General features: G+C 29.9%; 2 protein-coding genes and 1 pseudogene across 9 annotated transcripts; all 3 read left to right on the top strand.

The window, feature by feature from the left end:
• Positions 1–685: 685 nt before the first annotated feature.
• Positions 686–12,806, top strand: LOC132952825 (solute carrier family 15 member 2-like). The gene is made up of 15 exons (XM_061025284.1): positions 686–934; positions 7,681–7,753; positions 7,833–7,974; positions 8,071–8,163; positions 8,861–9,135; positions 9,285–9,367; positions 9,470–9,637; positions 9,956–10,207; positions 10,273–10,539; positions 11,037–11,143; positions 11,224–11,352; positions 11,433–11,535; positions 11,644–11,772; positions 12,332–12,436; positions 12,520–12,806. Exons 1-15 carry the CDS (start codon positions 908–910, stop codon positions 12,670–12,672), a joined length of 2,106 nt encoding a protein of 701 aa, XP_060881267.1. The 5' UTR covers positions 686–907; the 3' UTR covers positions 12,673–12,806.
• LOC132951643 (uncharacterized) lies at positions 2,981–4,308 on the top strand (annotated as a pseudogene).
• A 2,492-nt stretch (positions 12,807–15,298) lies between the features above and the next one.
• Positions 15,299–23,082, top strand: LOC132952822 (peptide transporter family 1-like). 8 transcript variants are annotated; one of them, XM_061025276.1, is made up of 16 exons: positions 15,299–15,467; positions 17,050–17,088; positions 17,680–17,752; positions 17,850–17,991; positions 18,102–18,194; positions 19,303–19,577; positions 19,742–19,824; positions 19,899–20,066; positions 20,312–20,563; positions 20,629–20,889; positions 21,210–21,316; positions 21,395–21,523; positions 21,622–21,724; positions 21,829–21,957; positions 22,363–22,467; positions 22,550–23,082. In XM_061025276.1, exons 2-16 carry the CDS (start codon positions 17,056–17,058, stop codon positions 22,700–22,702), a joined length of 2,106 nt encoding a protein of 701 aa, XP_060881259.1. In that variant the 5' UTR covers positions 15,299–15,467; positions 17,050–17,055; the 3' UTR covers positions 22,703–23,082. The 8 variants fall into 8 exon arrangements, with proteins under 8 accessions (XP_060881259.1, XP_060881264.1, XP_060881262.1 ...); XM_061025279.1 differs by lacking the exon at positions 15,299–15,467 and adding an exon at positions 17,310–17,575 and having other exon boundaries at positions 16,758–17,088; XM_061025275.1 differs by lacking the exon at positions 15,299–15,467 and adding an exon at positions 16,764–16,984.
• The last annotated feature ends 530 nt before the right edge of the window (positions 23,083–23,612 follow it).

Genomic DNA, 23,612 nt, shown 5'->3' with positions numbered 1-23,612 from the left:
AATAAATAAATAGGTAAATTACAATTTTGTTATTTATATTTTGTTATGTATGCAGTGTACAAAATAAGTAATTTATTATATTATTACATAAACAGATTTAAAATAATAGGTAAATAAAGTTGAAGATAAACTTCATTGTTTTCTTAATTTACAATTCTTCTTGTATTTTTATTATGAAAAAAATATAATATTTTTGCTTGAATTTTATTAGAAGTTAAATTTTAATAAAACAATAAATTGTAAAATACGCTTAGTCACTGGTTTAAAAGTGGTCACTGGTGACAACTGACAGGCGTAAGTACAGTGCCACAGTGGTAATATAAGTCAATAACAGTAAAAAAATTTATTTATTTTGCAGTGTAATGATGTATTTACTATTTCCAGTGTACAAATTGCTTTAGTCGTAAAATCAAAAAAAAACATTTGAATGAGTCTACGACGTCTATAAATGCAATCGCTGAACTACTGCGACGACGTTTGACGACGACGCACGACAATGGCCTAACCGACCGGTCTGCGGCGTCGAATACGACGATTAGTAATAATTATTTTATTTTATTATAGGCCGAATTCCTTAGCGCTCTCTATTGGGAGTAATTACGGCGCAGTGTATTGCAGTGAGCTATCTATAGTATTTATAATCAATGTTTATACAATCAATGTACTTGATTCGATGAATGTTTGTGTGAGATGTCCATTTTGACTTCGTACTTTGTCGTACGACATCGTCAATTTTCAAAAATTGGAACGCAAGTGCTTTGATTACACTCTGAAATTGTTCAGGAACGTAAAATTATTACACACCCATCGAGTGCTAAAAATCATAATTTTTCGGTTCTGCAGTATAATAATTTATTTATTTATTAAGTATTGTGGTCCGCAATTTTTTTGGTTTTATCAGCACAACATGAATTCTGATCAAAAAGAAAATTCGGTGAGTTGTAAAATATGAATACTTACATTTAGTTTTAAAAACCACAAACATTTTTCAATTATATGAATAGATAATTAACAGTTTTCTCTTTATGATTCAATCAATTTACACGAAATCGTTTAAATGTACATTATTCATTATACATTGTCAATTTTAGAGTCGGATTAATACTATTTAAACTAAATTGACATTATAATATAAAGAAACAAATCCAAATTTGTATGTAGGTGCAATCATACAAAATATTAATTTAACAACTATGAATTATGATTAGATGGTATCCATATAGTTTGAAGAAATAGTAGGTAATAATAATAATAATAATAATAATAATAATAATAATAATAGTAATACGCTTTATAAGCATTATCGGACAAAACGTCAACATTACAAATGTATTACTATCATAATCTCCACCAATCACGATGATAATAAAAAAAAATAACATCAAGGTTATGGGCAATAAGAATGATGGTATAATAAATTGAACACGTTGTACCCATAATAATTATGTTGTTATCCTTAAGTTGAGTTGGAAATTGTGTCTCATTACTCATTATAATGATATTTAGTTTTAACTACAAATTTAAAAATAAAATTGTTAAATAATAATAATATTTACTGTTTTTACCGTTAAATATAAATCGTACCGATGAAATTTACATACAAAAAAGGTATAATCGGTGGAATTTTCAATCGATCATTAACCGCAGTGCCGCAACTATAACTCTTAGGGCCAGTTGTACCGTCTACGATTACACTTCGATTACACTTAATCAGCTGATAAAAGATTTTATAACCGGGCAAATTCGGCCAATTAAACTTCGGTTAACTTTAATCGGAGATAGTACAACTGGCTCTAAGGCCCGTGTGTAGGGTTTACCTTGAAGCCACAAATTCATCTTATTAATGTTATTTTTAAAATATAATAAGGAAGTTAAAGTTTCTTTATTAGTTGGGTATTATTTTTCACTAACCATCCCAACAAATCAAAATCAACGTTAGCTACTCTACTAAAAAAAAATTTAAAAAACTGAAAAATAGGTCATACAACCATTTTCTAGCAAAATTGGAAGTTATACCGTGTTATTGCTATTAAAATAACTCATTTTAATATTATTATTATGGAAGGTTGGTTTAATTTTTTCCGAAAACATTGCGTTTATTGTATTAATTAATATTTAATTATTATAAAAGTTTATATTTTTATCATATTATATTATTGTTAATAATTGTTGAGTCGAAAGAACAGTGTGAATAGGTTAAAAATTACTAAATAATAAGTAGCTTAAAATTTTTAATTAATTTTAATATTTTAAAAATTTCATTGCATAATATTGTACAATTTATAATTTTATAAGTTCCCACGAATAATGTTTCGAATTACAACGAAATAATACTAATTACTAACATCTTTATTCTTCGTTTAAATCAAGCTTATGTATAATTCATACTTTTAAAGTTTAAACTACTATTAAAATATCTTATTACGAACCTTTTATTTATGGAAATTAATGTGAAACATTTTTTATTGGTATTTATAGAAAAGTACTAAATAATTTCCAAATTTCAAATGTCTATGAATAGCTTAATAAGATATAAAATATTTTGAAACCTATAGAAAAATCTAATATAAATATTTGGTGAAATTGTGAAGTATATACGGTTGTTGATTGTTATTCGTATTTGAATTACAACAAAATAAGAAAATCGAACCATGATAAATAATGTATTCATGGTTGAAAATCTAATGTCAAAAAAATCTAACTTCAAACGATCATGAAAAATTAATTTGACTTTTCGGTAGATATACTTTTTTTTTGAAGGATAAACGTATGCGGGAATCTTATATTAAATTTTCAAATCTTAGATATAAAAAGAAATATTTTTATGAATTTTAACATTTGAAACACGCAATTTTTAATTTTAGCTTTTGTTTTTTGGAGGCAGGGTCCCAGCTCTAGGGGGGTACTGGGACCTTTCATACCCAATCGTCGCGGCACTGACATTAGATTTAAGAAAAGTAGTATATAATAGCCGATTCAAAAAACTATTCCTACTCAACTGCTCACTGCTCCTGTGCGACTGCTCACAAACTTACTTCCCCTGCTCGATTTCTTACCGCTCTCATCCCCAACCCCCTGCTCATAAGACGCCGCTGCTTCCGTATTATCAGCTACGTAATCAACATATTATATTTTATTTGCACGCAACTCACAAACGCGCATGTGCACAACCACAATATCTTGATACATACATTGACCGTCATCGGATCCATTTTCGATAATACCTTGGACTCATATATATTCTCTATATATTATGATCATCCGTTGAAGAAAAATTTTCATCTCCACTTCAAGTGTATGTATTGCTTTACTTTATTTATAAACAAAACATAAACCGTCTTTAGATGAGCGATAAATCTACACCTATTACGCCCGAGTATGGTGATAAAGAATTCTTCCGTATTCTCGATAATATTCCTGTGGAGGAAAGTCCAGACGCCCAACAATTTAGAATGACCTAAGACAGCGAACCCGCTTATAGCACCACGGTTAGTTAAGAATTTGAATAGAATACCTAAATATAAAATGAATTAAAGGAAAATTATTATTTAGACTCTATCCGAAGATAGAGGCTATACAACAAATAGCTTACAGCTCGCTCCTGCTAATTGACATAAGGTGTATTCACCATTTCATTGTGCTACAGACCCGATTGACGCCATTTCGCCGGAAATGTTACCACCAACACCCCTGAGTAATGCACCAAGGAGTTCACTTCGGGTAAGAGTTAATTTATTTCCGGATATGGGGGAGTGGGACAATAAATGGAGATCGTCGTCGCTAATTTCGTCAAGTACGATACCTCCACTGCGGAACCGGGATAAATATCGGCAGCCGATCCATGATACATATCGTGTGACTTCGCCATCAGATGTACTCTATGACCGAGCACAACACATACCAGCCCCCGAACACAAAATCCTAATTATCGGTGACAGTCTAAATATAGAGCAACATTCGGTGGATAACCAGCCAGATGAGATGGACTGGTGGAATGACGTTTATGACGACGAATTGAATGCGCATATGAATGTTTTTGAGGGGCGGGGGAGGAGACTTATAATGAATTTAATGAACTGTTCTTAAAAAAAATTAAACAATATATTTTTTTTATTATTATTATTCACGACTCGTATTATTATGTAGCTGTATTGAATATTATTTAAAACATACAGTTCGATAGCGGACACTTGCATTGAAAGTATTACGTCTTGAACTGACCTGCCAGATGGCTATAGCGACGTCCTATTATTACCGACACGACTTGGGTAGGTCATCCATTTAATTTAAAATTTTGGTTTTCTTAGAATGGGCCATAATTTAAACCCCTGATTTTACATTATTTATATGAAACCAACTGCATTTGTATATCTGTACCTCAAAAATCGAAAAAGGTTACACGAATAAAATCGACCTTTTTCGATTTTTGAATAAACCTTTATTAATTATTAATTAACAAATAAATAATTTGAATAAACCTAACCTTGCACTGTGCTTGTATGCCAAGTAACCTAAATAATCTTTAAACACTTTGTATATTATTATAATTATTAAGGTACAACATATTAATCATGTTCACTATAATATATATTTTTAAAATGTGTAATATTTTTTTGATATATTTTATTGTTCATATTATTGTAAATGGAAAACACATTATAATAAGGATAGTATGCAAGAATGTTTAAACTATAGGTAGTATAATATATAATATTGTAAATTTACTTCATACCTGGATAAACTTGGTAGGCTTGTATAATCATGTATTTTCTATTTCAGATAAAACCCATATTATACATATATATATATATATATATATTTCATTTTTAATTAAACCATGCAAATGTTTACATAATGTTTAGCGAGCTGTGACTATACCCATCTAAATACCTGTACAAGTAATAGCATAATAATATGTACGTATTCGTATATTATACGCACCGCGTAAATATAAAAATAATTGTAATACGCGAGCGTAACATTAATAATAAATAGTAATAATATCGATGGTACCACGTATACAGCGCGTAGACAATAATAGTTAGCGCGTGACCATGAGCGGCGAGCGTCAATAGATAATATAATATTATGACTTACTCTGTTCGCCGAGAGAACACGCCGGTTCTGCGCATGCCCGTTCGCTCGCCGAGGCTCTATAGTCTATTTCCCCATCCAAGATGCCTGGTCGTCGCGTCCTACCGCCGGGAGTTATGGGTGGGTGACGCGAGGGACATTAATTTCTCTCGGCGAACAGAGTATACGTATATAAATAACTTTGTTACGCCCGTGCAGAAATTGTGCTGTTATATAAAATAACACCACAAATCCACAATCGTCCTAACCGCAAGACGACCATGTACGGTTGTTTAAAAGTATAGGAGGGACAGGGACTGACCTTAAGAGGTACGCTGATGGACAAGCGTTCATCAGACGAGCAACCAGCCACCATCAGAACAGTCACTAAAGCTTAAAGTCACAACTCGTTAACTACACAATTTAAATTAAATTCATTAATTGGACTTAGAATATTACAACATAATATAATTATTATTATTCCTGAGTGACGATAAACTCATAAATTACCATCATCATTGTAAATTATTTCATAACACCTTCATCATTTCAACTAGAACGAGTTGAGCACGTTATAAATGTATAAAGTATGTACATTTGTTTGCATAGAAAAACTCCCTGTTAAAATTAAAGTATAATATTAATATGTTTATTGAAAGAAATATGCATATATAATATTGTATACAATTAAATTTTTTTAAGAATTATTTATAAAACAATTGCGAATATTTTATAAAATGTACATCTGTTTAGGAATTAAGTACAAATTCAGAATAATTGCAGGTCTTTAAAGTTTAAAATACTATAATATTTTGAATATTTATGAATGTTATATTTAGTCATCGACAATCAAGAGTGCGGAGTTGTAAAATGGTAAATTATATAAACTAGATTACCAAATTAATAATTTTTCGTGACTCGGCGCGGCGCAATGGCTGAAATCAATCACGTGACGTGATTAAGAGTAAGCAACGGCCGCTGTCACTAGTTCTCTGATGGGTGACCATCTGGGTTCGTTGTGCGCAAAAACCTTGTCACACATACACGTGTTCCTAACCGACCGTCCCAACCCTACTGCGGTAACCCTACCAACCTTACAGGCTATCGACCTCAGTCGTCAAAGCCTTAAAATCTAATAAAAAAAAATAAAATAATTTTTGTATTTTCATAAATAGTCAACCGCCCGAGGTTATACACTAATATATATCAATAAGTTATTAAATATTTAAATGTATTCGATGGCTGTGTAGGTCAGCGGCGAAGTGTGCTCGGTCGTGGCTAGACGCATGCGCGTGGGTGAGTTGCACGTAAATAAAATGTATTATGTTGAATAAACTAATTTACTAATCAACATTGTTAATTACGTGGCTGATTGTGCCGAGATCGATATCGTATTATGAGTAGCGGTTGGCAAAGAGGTGGTGCAGGCCGCAAGGGATAACTATTAATGACCAGTTGAGATGGAAGAGGCTTTTGAATAAGCAATTAAACACTACTTAAATTAATAATGAAACATCCCAATATCTATATTTTCCTAAATTTAGAAACGTAATTAGCCTTATGTCAACATTAAATATGAGTTGGTATAAAGGAGATGAACACCTGAACAATGTGCACACGTAATGTGTATCACTTTCTCTTATAAGTGAAAAATTAATTTGGTTCGCTCAATTTAGATGGTTTTTGACGCAACAGGTGATAAAGGTCTGTTTCATATAGCCTCAACAATATGTATAATAATAATTATGTGTGACATTATATTTTACGGCAATTCATGACTACTCCTCCACACAGTGGCGGCTCGTGGTAGTTTAATATAGGAGTGCAATAAATTATTTTTTTTGAAGTGACACTAGTGACAGTAGCCCCACATGATTGACCACACCTGTACAATTTAACTTGGATGCCAATGAGGCACTTACCAACAATAATACTTATAAGTTATATTACTCATACAATTATATATTTATCTACAAATAACAATAATCAAAATAATATGATGTAAATTATATCACCAATATCACTGATATGGATAACAAAATAATATATACTTTCAATTATTGCTGTCGGTCTGAATTTCTTTAGCTATTAGACGTACATATCAAACCCGTCGCGCTGTAAATACAAAATCGCAGGTCTCCGCCGAAAATGTACGACGAGAATTATCGCACTATAATAATAATAATTATAGTCCCGCCGCGGCTCATATCAATATAATCATAATAACATATTATAACCCAAATAAAAACACACATTAGTGTGCACCACGGACCGCCGCACCATACAGTATACACGCGAGTACGGTATAGAGTATAGACGCTCAGGCTTCGTTGAATTTTTAGATTATTCTTATCGCATTGGAATAATTACCGGATTAAGAAGATATTTTCTTCAAATATTAATATTTTCAAGCACAATTCTGAATCATAAAAAATTATTTCGAATGAAATATAGATTATCGTGACTCATATTTAGTTACTATAAGAAGTATAATTACGAATATAATTTTATATAAAAAATGTACTAAGAGAGCCTTAGCACGAGCCTTAGCACTGCCTCCACAGAATATTGAATCTACGTTTTCAAAAAAAGGTATTTGTTTTATAGAAATACCCTAAGTCCACATGGTTTGTCGTTGTAAATGAATTTTGTGAACGATTTACCTACTTTGGATTAAAAAGTGAGTCAATAAAGAGGTTTAAAAGTAATTAAAGGTATACAATTCTGCCAATTTCATAATAGATTAATAATCTGTTTAGCTGTTTTGATTTTGTACCTGACAAGAATATTGCAGTTCAATGGTGACGAGTCAACGATTATATATCACAGTTTCATATTTCTTGCGTGTTTCATTTCATTGCCATGTGCGATCTTGGGAGACTCTTATTGGGGAAAATTCAAGTACGCTGTAAACATTTGGTTTCAAATTTAATATCCATAAATAACGTACCTATCTGATGTTTTAAGATTATGGTTTTTGTGACATTTATTTTTTAGAACAATAATATGTTTGTCATTTTTCTACGTATTGGGATGCTTACTGCTGACCGGTGGATCAATTGCAGATATGTTCAGCCTCGACGTTCAAAAGTAAATCAAAGATTATTTTGCAGTATTTTATATGATTAATTTCGGAAACCTAATATATATTTTTTTTTACGTAAAACGCATTTGTCATGATAGGTTAGGTTAAAAAGTTAAAAAGTTTCCAATAAAATTTACACCACATCTCCATCGATGATTTCAATTAAACTTTGACTACGGGTCCAGTCCATGCAACCGAATACCATGAATAAGGTACATCAATTCACTTCGCGTTGACTTTATCAACAATTATTTATACTCGGCCAATCTATTATACTTTTATAGTAAAGTGTTTTGTACTTATTTACAACCACCCCACCATAAGTAATTATCCTTCGGCACTTGTCATTAATAAAATTGTCAATTATACATTTATTCTTAAGTAATTCTTTTTCTTTTAAGCAACTGCAGTTGAATATTTGTAAACATCTAAAAAATGCTCATTCATAATTCAAAATTTAATAATACGTATCACATAAAGAAGCTGAATTTAGTTAAAACGAGTCAAACCAGAATTAAATATTACCATAAACTTAATTACAATCTTACATATAGTAAATTTTAATTACAGTATGATAAAATCTAAATGTATTTATAAGAAACTATTTATAAACTTTGCCAACCATTTTGTTACATTTTATTTACTATGCAATCTATCTTTTACAACCTATTTCCTTCACGTTTTTATGTTTATTTTTTTTAGAATCTTTGCTTTACTCGGGTTATTTTTTTTATCCGTTGGTACGGGAGGTGTAAAGCCGTGCATTTTTGCGTTCGGCGGAGATCAATTTCAATTGCCTCAACAAGAAAAACATTTACAACTCTTCGCTACCATGTTCACGTTGGCCATATACACTGGATCGTTGATCTCAACGTGTTTGATGCCCGAGTTGAGACACAGCATACATTGTTTTGGGAAAGACTCGTGCTTTCCGCTGGCTTTCGGTGTTCTGACTATTATGATGTTGACTGCTTTAGGTATATACATTGTTGAAACCAAGTTGATATTTATAATAGTAATTACAAATTATTTTCAATCATACAATTTGCATATAAAATACATCAATTTCCTACATTATAATATGTACCTACAATATAACTGCAGTATACCGTTTTACATGCTACAGTGATACTCGTTTCTGGAAAAAACATGTACGTGAAGAAAAAACCAGAAAATAACATCTTAACGAGGACATTCAGTTGTATTTTTGTAAGTTTCATTTATTTATGTGATACTTTAAACTACCAAAAACATTTTCGGAAGTCTTACCATTATTCTCTTGTTGTATATTTTTATATTTGGGATTTTAAGTACGCACTGAGAACGAAGATTACTTCGGCTGCTCCGTGCGAAACCCACTGGTTGGATAACGCAAAGGGAAAGTTCACAGAATCAGAGATATCAGATACAAGATCTATCCTAGATGTGATCTGCGTATTTACAGCATGTCCTATTTTTTGGTCACTGTACGAACAACCGGTACAACATATATTTTATAGAAAATTACAAGAATGTAAGAGGAATAGGTGGACATCGATTAGAGTTTCCGGAGCCTGGGACGACCAGAAATGGCAATACCGCTGCCCCCTCCCCCCACCAAATGGAATTGTATATAGCTAGATCTATGGATCATGTAAACAGTAATCGGCCGAGTGTGGGCCACTCTACTATAACAAAAGGACCCCCCTCCCCAAAAAATAAAATAAAAAATAAAACCTATCTAGTGTCCACCTATGTAAGGAGATATAAGATGATAAATCAATTGAAAACTTTAACGTGACATCCGTTTTGCTATAGGGTTCAAGGTGGACATTACAAGCCACGCTGATGAATGGTCACGTGGACTTCTTAAACTGGACAATAAAACCAGATCAAATCCAGATGCTAGTACCATTATTTGGAATAATCGTGCTCGTACTCTTTGACAACGTTTTGCATCCGATGTTTGTGGTGATAGGCATCCGGAAGCCATTACAAAAGCTAACTTTTTGCGGTGTCCTGGCGGTCATAGCATTTGTGTTTGCGGCCCTACTGCAATTTAAAATAGTTGTAAGACATCTGTTCAGACGTATAACTGAATTTTGATTTACATTCTCCCGATTGGTTTTTTAAAGGGAAATACAACTGAGATACCATCTGGCCAAGGGCGAATATACATCTATAACGGATTCGATTGCAACGTGTTCGTGCAATCAAAGTCGTTACACGTACAACATCAAATCGGTCCACTCGGTATGTTCAACGTCAGTCATACGGTCGTGTCTCAAAATATCTCAGGAGACGTCGCGGTCGTTGGAATCACAATAGGTTTCGAAACAAAGTGCAGTTTTGTGCCAGAAAACTATGAGTTCAATACTACTCTAACAATAATCGAAGGAAAAGTAAATACTTCTAATCTATAAAATATACAATATTATTTAATAAGAAATACATATAAATCAATTTTATAATATTTGAGGGTAAAACTCCTTCAACTATTACTATATAAATTGGTTCATAAAATTTAACCGATTTGAAATGGGTAATCTCATCAAAATCAAAAACCAGATAATCCACTGTATTGTTTTCCTTTTAAGTTAGGATTTGGAATTTAACCGGTATTGATGTTGTGTCATCTACATTTCTAAGTATATTACACCCTACTTAATTTGTAACATTTCTATTTCTAAGTTACGGAGGTGAAAAAGGTTGAAACTATTTTTTAAAGTATATTTGATACATCATCTTATACCTTGAGAAAAAGTATAAACAATCTACAATTACTATTTAGTATTTGCTAATAAAATCGTATTTTCTTGTTTTCCATTTCATCATACATTTTTGTGAGATTTCGAAATAAAACAATTTTAATGATCGTATCGTTTTCTAATCCTTATAGGAGATTTCTTATCATTTGACCCGATTAAATCCAAACATAATTGCATTAAATCGTGTTGGTATTCATGACAGTATAGTCAGAGAAAAGTTTGGGAACCCAACTTTAAGGTTAGTACCGATATACTGTTTGAAGCTTACAATAGTTTTAAAATTCCAATAAATAATTATATACAAAATATTTCTTTTAGAATTTTGATCGATCACACTTTTGATTTTAACGATAATATTACATTGACCAATGTAGATCACAACTCGTTTACTTCATACTCTCTATTATCGTTTCGTGGGATGAACTTTAATGCCATCAATATAGGAAAGTGAGTACAAAATACTTTCATATCATTACAATTATAAATATTTACAAATAATTTAATATTAACACGAATACCTAAAATAGATATAATGTATTCTACAACGGAATTATGTTACCCACTCCAACTATGGACATAATACCAGCGACGTTTTATACAATTACATTACAACGAAATGGAGATAAAATGGTAAATTTATAGGGAACTTATTCTGCGGGTTGTAAATAATATCTACGATCTACAATCAAATTTTGTATAAATTATTCAATTTAACTAACAAGAATCAAATGTTTTTAGGATGTAAGATTATTTACCAAAGACGAAGGAAACTATATTCACATACTATGGCAGCTTCCACAATATTTGTGCATGAGTATAGCCGACGTCATATTCATGGCCACCATAATAAAATTCGCCTTTACTGAAGTACGTTTTTTAAATTGAGTTCTATTTTTTCAAGTAAACTTCTATATCAGAGGTGGCAAATTATTCTGATACTAAGCGTGCCATTGAACTATGAAAAGAGGTACATAAAAACTTAGGTACATATTATGAGCATACGTCTATTTTTAGGTCAATAACGATTATTACATTTGATCTGTAGATGTTAATGTTATACATTGTGATGTATTTTATTATTAAAATTAAAATAATATATGTCATTTTTTTGATTTTTGCGAGCATTTAAAACTTTTTTGAGTGCCGTGGATTTGCCATCCCTGTACTATATCATCTTTAGCAATATATAATATGTTAAGATTCATCTATTAAAATAATATTTTTATAGCATATTTATATGAATAGATTTATTTATAAATTATCATGCCTTAACAGAAATATATCCTTTTTATTTTGCTAAAAATATAAAAATATATATAATGATACTATCACACTCCGATGCTGTGAAAAATATTAAATAATACAGTTTAAATGTATGAAATATTTTATATTGATCTATGATATTGTTATCACTTATTTAATATAGGCCCCAATTAGCGCGAAGTCGATCCTAGCCACCATTAATTTATTGACAGGTGCACTTGGAAATTTGTTGGTCATTACCATTTCAACAATGTCGTTTAAAAATCAGGTATTTACCTATTATTTATTTTGTTTTAATAATTGAATATTTTTAGTTTATATAATATTATATCGCATTTGTTTATGATTTAGGCACACGAATTTTTACTATACGCTGGTCTTATGCTTGCTGATACGTTTTTATTGGGTTACTTCAGTGTGGTTTATAAAAATAAAAACTCCAATACATCCGAAGACATGACACAAAACGAGAACAAAATTGATGAAACTAGTGTTTCCGACTGAATACAGAAAAATTGTACTAAACTGGCAACAAGGCCAGACTAGAAGAATTATATTATTTTTTGTATATCTAACTATATGTTATAATAATATATAATTTACTTATATTGTATTTCCGTAAACAAAATATATTATGACACGGTTAGTTAATATTTAAAAATTTTTCTCGTAATACATACATTGTCATTTATCAATGATTACCTGCAATGTGTACCTATACACGACGATAAAACTTATCGTATAAGATTTATCTATACTTAGTATAGGCTAAGTAATTATTTGATTTTTTACTTTGAGCGTAGTTTCTGATAGAAAATTGTAGGTGCTTTTGTGAAGTCAAAATTGAAAATGTTCACTATTTATTAAAAGCATCGGGAAAAAAATTAGGAAGGATAAAGAGAATTTTTACTTAAAACTAGTTTTGTTTTATTGGTGTAACTCAAAAACAAATAAACCCTAGGTACTTGATATTTTTAAAAATGTTCCCAGTCATCAGATAATAACCAGTGTTCGGATTAGATAAGTAGTTTTTTATCTAGATAAACATAAAGATAATGCAACTCTAATGTATCTAGATAGAGATAAAAGATAACTTAACTCATATTTATCTAGATAAAGATAAAGATAAATACTTTTTTATCTAGATAAAAAAAGATACAATTTTTTTTAAAATGGGTTTTAAATTTAGGTATATTTTAGTTGGGCACTATAGGAACATAATAATAATAATGATGATATAAATTAAAATAATTACATTATTTATAAACCATAAACTTGGTTTGAGAATCTGTATAAATATTTAAATGCGTTTGTACAATTTCGCGATTTTTATCAATAAAAAATGTATCTAGATGAATTTATTTAGATGAGTAAAAAAATTATCTAAGATGAATGTTTAGATACCTTGTAACTATTTATCTAGATAAGATAAAAGATGAACAAATAATTATCTAGGTATTCATCTAGATAAGTCCGAACACTGAATTAATAACTCATTATTTAAGCCTTAAGGTTTATTGATAAATAGTTGAACGATATAATGCATTCTATATTTGTATAATTTTTACTGTAGTCTGCAAAATCCCGTCTCTCCGATATTATACAATATTATGATATTTACTCTTTTTTCTCGAACAAGGCGTAAAATAATAACATTAATAAATAATAACGAATAACGATTCATTTTTATCATAAATCTTTAGGATTTCTATTCGCAAATCGCAACTATCGCCAATTTTAACACGACACCGGACTTTTGATGTTATACGCAGCTTTACGCCTTTTCACTTTTCAATAACACCTAATAAGACAACATATTGAGTGTTATTTCTAAAACTTTTTTATCTTGAATTTTAAATAAATTAATAAACGACTAACGGCAATCCGAAAACACAGAAGGTGGAAAACCCAAATATCTCGTCGTGTTAAGACAGTGTAAAATTACGACCACGTGAAATGTGTATGGTGATAAACTAATCAATCTTCAATGACGGAAATTTTTGATTACATCCGTAAAATACAATTTACGCTCTACAAAGCTTAAATCCAATAATATTCTTTATCACAGTGCAATGAATACTACAAAGTCATATATTCATGTACCAACATCATATAATAAACCTTTATACACGTCTTGTCTGTATAGGTACTTTTTGATACGACGATCAAGCGCCATACGTCATAGGCGGGGTGAACAAAACAATATACGTATTCAAAACTTATTTCAATGTTCTATAATTACGCGTAATTCACCTTTTCTACAGTAGGAAATAAATGAGGAATTTTTAATGCCAATAAATGTAGAGAGGAGAGTACCCAAAAAACACAGACAATAAAATCTAAAATACCTAGACAGTCTTGTTAAGTATTCGTATAGTTGTATTTAAATACTAACACGACAACAATAGACATATAACTATTCCATCCATGTCCTATTATTCACTTACATTACAACGAAATGGCGATAAAATTGTCAACTTGATGGAGTAGGTACTTGAACTGCGAATTATATTTAATATCTATTAAAATATATTATCTGATTTACAAATTACGAAGGAAACTATATTCACTCAGACATATTATTATACTGTAGTATATGTGTATCTACCATAAATTTGCATTTGCATTTGCCATGGATGAATTAATACGTATAACAATTTGTGATCACGGTTAACAAATTTTAATTCACTTACATATTTCACCAAGGTTTATGTTTTAGATTCTGAGTGGAACGATCATAGACCTATAAACTAATGGACAGCGCATTTCACTCTGCCCTGCCGTCAATTCTAGGGAATCATATAACGAGAAAGAAAGACGAAAGAACGAAGAGAGAAAGAATATGAAGTAGTAACCATGGAGGAAACACTTCACTTTTTTTTCCATTTTCTTTATCAGCTATAAATATTTATATAATATAAATAGGTAATATTATGGTTGGTACTATAGACCCACAAGTTTGGTAACCACAAATCAGTTATTAATTTATTATGTTAACAATAAATATAACAATTGGCAGATTTTATTGTAACACAATTTTTTATTGGGCCACACTGTAAATTACCGCTTTGTTTCTTTTCTTGCTCACTCTATATAATATAGTACCTCTGATTTCTATCTCTCAGCGCTGTCCATCGGCTCAAGGCTGGGCATTAAGGAGTTAAAAAATTAAAGTTAATTTAATTTAAACTTTTTAACTTAACTAGCCACTTTTGGCTTTTCATTGACTTAATTGTTAACTAACTAAATTTATTTTTTAATTAACGTGAAATTAACTAGTAAATTTTTCATTTTAAGAAGTAAGTTAAGTTAATTTATTTTGTTTTTAATTTTACTATATTTTATTATTTCAGTCTATTTCGTTTTCATGTCAAAAAATGTTTACCGTAAATTTTTTACAGTTAAAAATGTAATATCATTCGAATCTAACTTATATGGAAATACTGTATAAAGTATAAACACTATAGTCTTTGATTTAGTTTTGGGTTAGAAAAAAATTAAGTGCGCTAGCATTTGGTATATTTTTAACAAGGTTTATACTCAATTACTCTTAAAACTTTTCTGATCTATTTTCTTATAAACTGGTTCATAAAATTTAACCAATTCGAAGTGGGTAATCTCGCCAATCAAAAACCAGATAATTCACTATATTATTTTCTTTTTAAATTAGGATATTTGGTTACACTCCGTCATTGATTTTGTGTCATCTAAATTTCTAAGTACCTACCTTTATTTTACAATACTTTAATTGTAACTTTTTTCTATTTCTTAGTTATGGAGGTTAAAAAGGTTGAACTATTTTTTAAAGTATATTTGATACATCATATTATACGATGAGAAAAAGTATAAATAAGCAATAATTACTATTTACTAATAAAATCGTATGTTTCTTGTTTTCAACAAACAAGTACAAAATGGAAGAAAATACTGTTGTCGACTGAATAATGTTTTATTCGACTATACTGGTAACACGGCAGTGCTCGAAGAATATTTTTTGTATATCTAATATTATATAGTCATACAATTATTATACATATTGTGTTATAGACTGTTGTATAACTATTAACTAGATATCATGGGTGATTAAAAGTTACGAGACGCCTTAATATACGCCTGTAGGCGTCAACGGGTTTAGTAATAATAATTTATGGGCCGCAGTCAATAATCTTTCCTATAACAATAAAATATAATAAACATTAAACAATCAAATTGAAATAATAAAAGATTTTTTATTAAGAGGACGTAATACCCGCATGTGTTGTCTCCGTCTTACAAGTGCGTAATATAGCAAATTCTATGTTCAGCAGAACACGTGTAGCTCCTTTAGCTTAAAAATTAGAGTGAATTGACCTCTTATAAAATCTAAAGGTAAGATTATTATCTAGACAACCTTATGGGCTTTTCATTATATTTTAACTTTAAAGCGAGCTATGAGTATTTTAAAATTGTAAATTGTTTGTATTCTTAATACATAACTGGGTGATAAAATAGATTATTTCGAGTAGGTACCAGATTAATAACTTTAATTTGGAATTAAAAAAAATAAGGTATTAAAAAATGTACTTTATACTAAATGTTAAGATTCATACGCTCAATGTTCTCGGACGATAAAATTTTGTGTGAGTTGTACAATTTGACTTGGTCCGGTATCGTTTGATATCTTCAATTTCCCAATTTAAAAATTGTAAAACAAATGCTTCGATAAAATACCGCAAATTTGTCAGATTTAATACGTGATTGGAAAAACTACAAGTTCAAGAACGTTAAAATTATTTTACCAGCACACCCATTGAGTGCCAAAAATATACATTTTTACGTATAACAATATATTATTTATTTATTACGTTTTTTGACCAACAAATTTGTATGTTTTTTTTCCAGCACAACATGGAATTGATATCTGATCAAAAGGAAAAATTGGTGAGTTGTTAAATAAAAATACATAATTTAATTTAAAAATCCGCAAACATTTTTCAACAATTTAAATTATAAATCCATTATAAAAAGTTTCTTCTTTTAGTTTAAATTAAATTACTACTTGTCGTTATCTAATTTGAATAAAATATTATGTTGTGTAAATTATATTAGGCAATGTCTTAAAAAATATTAGGTTAGGTGCATGCAATTTAAACCGGTTTCAGGTAGACAATTTTGGAGTTTGATTTATAATGTTTATATTCCACCGATGTTAAAAAAAAAATTTTGACACTGGGCAGTTAAATGGTAATCGATATATTTATACCGAGGATATCCAAATAAAAGTGTTTAAGTGTAATGTGCAAATATTACTTATCAATGTACCTAACATGTCCCGTATAAATCAAAAACAAATTTGATTTTGCTCGATTTCGACGGTTTTTGACATAAAAGGTGATAAAGATCTGTTTCAATCAGCCTCAACGCATAGGTAATAATAGTTATGTATACCATCATAATATTTGACGATGATTTTGGACTAATTGTCTGTAGGATATTAAATATATATTTAAAAAAAAAATATTGTTTTCTTAGAAATACCCCAAGTCTACGTGGTATATTGTGGCCACTGAATTTTGTGAACGATTTGCCTATTTTGGACTGAGAAGTGAGTCAATAGAGTGGGTTACAGTGGTTAATTATAACACAATTTTGCCAATTTTGCCAATTTTGCCAATTTAATAATTTATAAATAATCTGTTCAGCTGTTTTAATTTTGTACTTGACAAGAATATTGAAGTTCAGCGGAGACGAGTCGAAAATAATATATCACAGCTTCATATTTTTATCGTACTTCGTGTCATTGCCGTGTGCGATCTTGGCAGACTCTTATTGGGGAAAATTCAAGTATGCTGTGCACATTTGGTTTCAAATTTAATCTCCACTAATTACGGAAAATAACGTATCTTATCTGAATTTTTAAAATTATTTGTTTTTTTGTGACATTCATTTTTTAGAACAATATTATGTATGTCATTTTTCTACGTATTGGGATGCGTAGTGCTCACCGGCGCATCAATTGCAGATATGTTCAGCCTGGACGTTCAAAAGTATATCAATAATTATTTTGCAGAAAATTATATGATTTATTTCCAAAACGCAATCGTTTATTACATACAATTTGTTTGTATTGATAGGTTCCATCATATATTTTTTCCTTAAAAAGTTTCCAACAACACTTACACCACGATTCCATGGGTGATTTCAATCAAACTTTGACAACGCGTAAAATCCATGCAACCGATTACCATGAAGGTACATCAGTTAACTTCGCATTGACTTCATCAATAATACTCAGCCCATTATATTATTATAATACTAATATAGACAAATAACGTAGGCGTTTGGACGTAGTTATTTTGATGTGTGGACAATAAGACGTAAAAAAAATTACAATAAATATACATGTAGTTAAAACTAAATGTTAAAATACAATATCAGTTATTCATATTAATTATATTTATTATTCTACAAATTTGTCTGATTCTATGTAAAAATGATAAAATTCGGAAGTACGTAATATCCAATTATAAACAGTAAAGTACGACTGATAACAATATACCATTATAGTTAAGACATTAAATATTGAACATTATCATTGATTTTATAGTTTATATATTATAAACCGTCAATAAAATATAATTTTTAAGCAGAATCATCCAACATTTTTAATTTAATTCAAATAAATAACATTATTCATTTTTAAATTTTTCTAAATAATTGTATAGGTACTTATCGATTGGGGGTGTATTATAATAAATAATTTTTTTTTTATATTGTGTTCAATTTTTTTTCTACTGATATTTTTACTGATTGATTTATTATTATTTACTATTTTTTTTTACGTCCAATTGTCCGCACGCCCAATCAGCCACATCTAAACAGCCACATCCAAACAGCCACGTCCAAACAGCCACGTCCGTTTGTCTTAAATCGTTCATTATAAAGTATTAGGTACTTATTTGCAACCACCTCACCACTTGCATGAAACTAAACTTTGACAGTCTTTAATAAAATATTTTATATTATGTATTATCGATATTCCTCTATATCTCCTTATCTTATTCTGGTTCATACACCTAAATAAACGATCTAGTACGTCAAGATCTAGATCTCCAATCACCATCTCACATTTGTATCATCATTATTATTTTTTAGATTCTTCGCTCTCCTCGGCTTATTTGTTATATCCGTCGGTATGAGTGGCATACAACCGTGCGTTTATGCGTTTAGTGGGGAACAATTTCAATTGCCCCATCAAGAAAAGCAGCTACAACACTTTACTACCAATTACACATTGGCGATATTCGTTGGATCGTTGATCTCAAAGTTTTTGATGCCTGAATTCAGACAAAGCATACATTGTTTTGGCAAAGACACGTGTTTTCCGTTGGCTTTTGGTGTGCCAACCTTAATGATATTTATTTTCATTGGTATAATATACTATATTGATATTACTAGTTGTTATCATCCACCCTGTAAATAGTATGATCACAAGCCATTCACAATTTAATACCAATAACACAATTTCATTAAATAAATTCTATGACCAACATAGTACATTAAACAACTTAAATTTATTGTTTACATTCCACAGCAATATTCGTAGCTGGAAGAAACAAGTACGTTAAAAAAAAGCCAGAACAGAAAGTGATAACGAGGACGTTTGGCTGTATTTTTGTAAGTAACGTTCAATCACGTTTTTGGAAGTATCAATATCATTTTTATGTAACCTATATGTTTTATATCTTAAGTACGCACTGAGAACAAAGGGTACTTCAGCCATCCCGTGCCAAACCCACTGGTTGGATAACGCAAAGGGAAAGTACACAGAATCAGAGATATCAGATACAAGGTCTGTCCTAGACCTTCTCTGCGTATTCACAGCATTCCCAGTGTATTGGTCACTATACACACAATCGGTACAGTACCTATTATATTGATGAGACGAATTTAGAAAGGATAAGTGGATTTCAGTAATGGGTATATAGAGGCTTAGCCAACCAGAAATGTATGTACCCCCCAAATAGAATTGTATACAGTTCATGTAAATAGTAATCGAGGTGTAGACAAACACAATTTGGACAATACAAACCTAAAAAAACCATATAATATGTTAGGACTAAGAATGTGTAAGATCAGTTTAATTTTCTTACGTTTTCTACAGGGTTCAACGTGGACGTTACAAGCCACGCTGATGAATGGTCACGTGGACTTCTTAAACTGGACAATTAAACCCGATCAAATCCAGATGCTAGTACCGTTAGTTGGAATAATCGTGCTCGTCTTTTTTAATGACTTTTTGTATCTGATGCTTGCGGCGATAGGCATTCGGAAACCATTACAAAAGCTCACATTTTGCGGTATTCTGGCAGTCTTAACATTTGTGTTCGCGGCCCTACTGCAATTTAAAATAGTTGTAAGACCTCTGTTCGGACGTATAACTAAATTTTAATTTACATTCTCCTGATTGTTTTTTTACAGGGAAACACAACTGAGATACCATCTGGACAAGGGCGGATATACATCTATAACGGATTCGATTGCAATGTGTTCGTACAATCAAAGTCGTTACACGTACAACATCAAATCGGTCCACTCGATATGTTCAATGTCAGTCATACGATCGTGTCTCAGAATGTCTCAGCTGTCGTTGGGATCACAATAGGTTTCGAAACAAAGTGTAGTTTTGTGTCAGACAACAACTATGAGTACAATACCACTTTAACAATAATCGAAGGAAAAGTAAATATATCGATTCTTTAGTAAATACAGTTATACTTAACAAGTTATAAATATGAATCAGTATTATAATATTTTGATAGTAAAACTCCTACAACTTATTATAAACTGGTTTATAAAATTTAACTACTTAATTTCATTAATCAAAAACCACATAATTCACTATTTATGTTGTCTCTTTTTATTAGCCGTCATTGACGTTGTGTCAGCTAAGTACATTTTACACTACGTTATTATTAACTTTTTTTCTATCTGTAACTTGTAAGCAATAGACAAGATTTTACGAAATCAAAATCATGTTATGGTGTTTTGAATCCTATTAGGAGATTTCTTATCACTTGATCCGTCTAACTTTAAACACAATTGAATTACACCGTATTGGTGCTCATGACAGTTTAGTTAAAGAAAAGTTTGGGAACCCAAAGTTAAGGTTAGTATCTAAATACTATATTTAGTTATACAATGTAGTTTCTATATTAAAAAACGTAAACAAAATATTATTTTTTAGAATTTTAGTCGACAATACATTTGATTTTGACGACGATATTACATTCACCAGTGTGGATCACACCTCATTTACTTCGTACTCTCTCACTCAGTTTCGAGGGATGAGCTATAATGCCATAAAAGTAGGAAAGTGAGTATCTAATATTTTTTTTAAATTTACATCATTACTGCAATGATTAATGTTTACAAATAATATAACTTTAACTCATGTCATCAAATCTAAAATAGATATAATGTGTTCTACAACGGAAAAATGTTGCCCACACCAACTATGGACATAATTCCAGGCACGTTTTATACACTTACATTACAACGAAATGGCGATAAAATGGTAACATTATAGGGTACTTGACATGAGAGTCTTAAATTATATCTAGTGAATTACAAATTCAATTAGTAGGTACAATGTAACTAACAAGATAAAAATTTGTATAGGATGTAAGATTATTTGCCAAAGACGAAGGAAACTATATTCACGTTTTGTGGCAGATTCCGCAATATTTTATTATGAGTATAGCGGACATCGTGTTCGTAACCACCGAAATAAAATTCATATTTACCGAGGTATTTTTAATTTTTTTAATTTATTGATTTTAATTATATTTTTAGAGATTTAAAATTTTTTTTATATTTAACTAAACATTATTAGTATTGTTATTAATATATATAATATAATAAGATTAATATATTTAAAATTTAAATAGTATTTGTATAGCACATTGTATGTATAGATTTTTGATAAATTGTATTACTAATTGCCATGTGTTAACATAAACGTATCTCATTTTATGTTGCTAAATATATAAGCAAAATATATGTAAATTGTTACTGTCACATCTTGACACATTCAGATGCTGATAAATATTAAATACTACAATATTTTAAAAGTTTAACATATTAATCAGTACAAAATGCATAAACTGTATATCATTTATATAATATTATATTATTATTGCTTATTCAATATAGGCCCCAATAAGTATGAAGTCGTTTATAGCCTCTTTTCAATTTTTGGCAATTGCACTTGGAAGTTTATTGGTCATTACCATTTCAACAATGTCGTTTAAAAGTCAGGTATCTATTAATTATTTTGTTACAATAATTTAATGTTTATTGTTAATTTCATATTATATATCGCTTTTGTTTTGTGATTTAGGCACACGAATTTTTACTATACTCTGGTCTTATGTTTGCCGACACGTTATTATTAGGTTACTTCAGTGTGGTTTATCGGAGTAAAAATACCAATATAACTGACGCAATGACACCAAACGAGAACAAAATGGAAGAAACTACTGTTGTCAACTGAATATTGTTTTATTCGACTAAACTGACATTACAGCGTTGAGTCGAGATAAATATAATTTTATCTAGATAAAGATAAAGATAAATTATAATAATGTTATTTAGATAAAGATAAAGATAAATATATTAAATTATTTATTTATCTGGATAAAAATGAATTTTTTTTTTTATCTAGATAAGTTATCGGATAAATTTTTTTATATTGGATTATGGCACTCTCCGTAAGTTCGTAGCAATATAGAATAACTTAATAGTATGTTATCGAAAATGTCGATAGTTATTAGTAAATACTACCTACTTAATAAATTACTTAATTGTCCTATAAATTATAATAAATAAAATCCATTTAATAAATTAAATTTTTTAGAGAAATTCATCTAGATAACGCTGATTTTTATCTTAGATAACTGTGTAAATTAATATTCACTATTTATCTATATAAGATAAATGATAAAAAAATATTCTTATAAGAAAACTTATTCTTCGTAGTTCTATTTATATGTTATAATAATGTATAATTTACGTAGGTATATTTGAATTGTGTACACATGATTATATTATATACCCTTACATAATTAATTTATATTTAAAATTTAATCTTGAATAATATAGAAAAAATTGTAATAATTGTAACAAAAATGTTATTTAATAACCATAATAAAATTTTATTCGGTATGTCAAATAGCTCGAAAATGTAATACAAGGATCCTAATTATTTTTACAATAACAGTTGAAAAATATTAAAAATACATTATTGCCATTTTTTTTAAGCATTTTAAGTTCGAATTTAGACTTTAATTAATATAAGTATTCTAGGGGTAGGGAGCCAAAATCAAGACTTTGAGTGCCTTTAGTTGGACCGCCCTAATCTAGACCATAGGCGTGAATAGACTTCATCCGCAGTGGCAGCCTTA

The sequence above is a fragment of the Metopolophium dirhodum genome, chromosome 9 (genome assembly GCF_019925205.1).
Source record: "Metopolophium dirhodum isolate CAU chromosome 9, ASM1992520v1, whole genome shotgun sequence".
NCBI lineage: Eukaryota > Metazoa > Arthropoda > Insecta > Hemiptera > Aphididae > Metopolophium > Metopolophium dirhodum.
Note: the sequence above shows the minus strand (reverse complement) of the source record. Positions and strands in the feature narration are given on the sequence as shown.

What these genes read in the sequence shown, in the direction of transcription:
- LOC132952825 (XM_061025284.1), top strand. Translation starts at nt 908, where the DNA reads ATGAATTCTGATCAAAAAGAAAATTCG. An exon ending in TACCTACTTTGGATTAAAAA is followed by an intron (nt 7,754 to 7,832) that starts GTGAGTCAATAA and finishes TAATCTGTTTAG; the next exon opens with CTGTTTTGATTTTGTACCTG. An exon ending in AACGAAATGGAGATAAAATG is followed by an intron (nt 11,536 to 11,643) that starts GTAAATTTATAG and finishes AAATGTTTTTAG; the next exon opens with GATGTAAGATTATTTACCAA.
- LOC132952822 (XM_061025273.1), top strand. Translation starts at nt 17,035, where the DNA reads ATGTTTTTTTTCCAGCACAACATGGAATTGATATCTGATCAAAAGGAA. An exon ending in TCTTATTGGGGAAAATTCAA is followed by an intron (nt 17,992 to 18,101) that starts GTATGCTGTGCA and finishes TTCATTTTTTAG; the next exon opens with AACAATATTATGTATGTCAT. An exon ending in GGTCACTATACACACAATCG is followed by an intron (nt 20,067 to 20,311) that starts GTACAGTACCTA and finishes CGTTTTCTACAG; the next exon opens with GGTTCAACGTGGACGTTACA.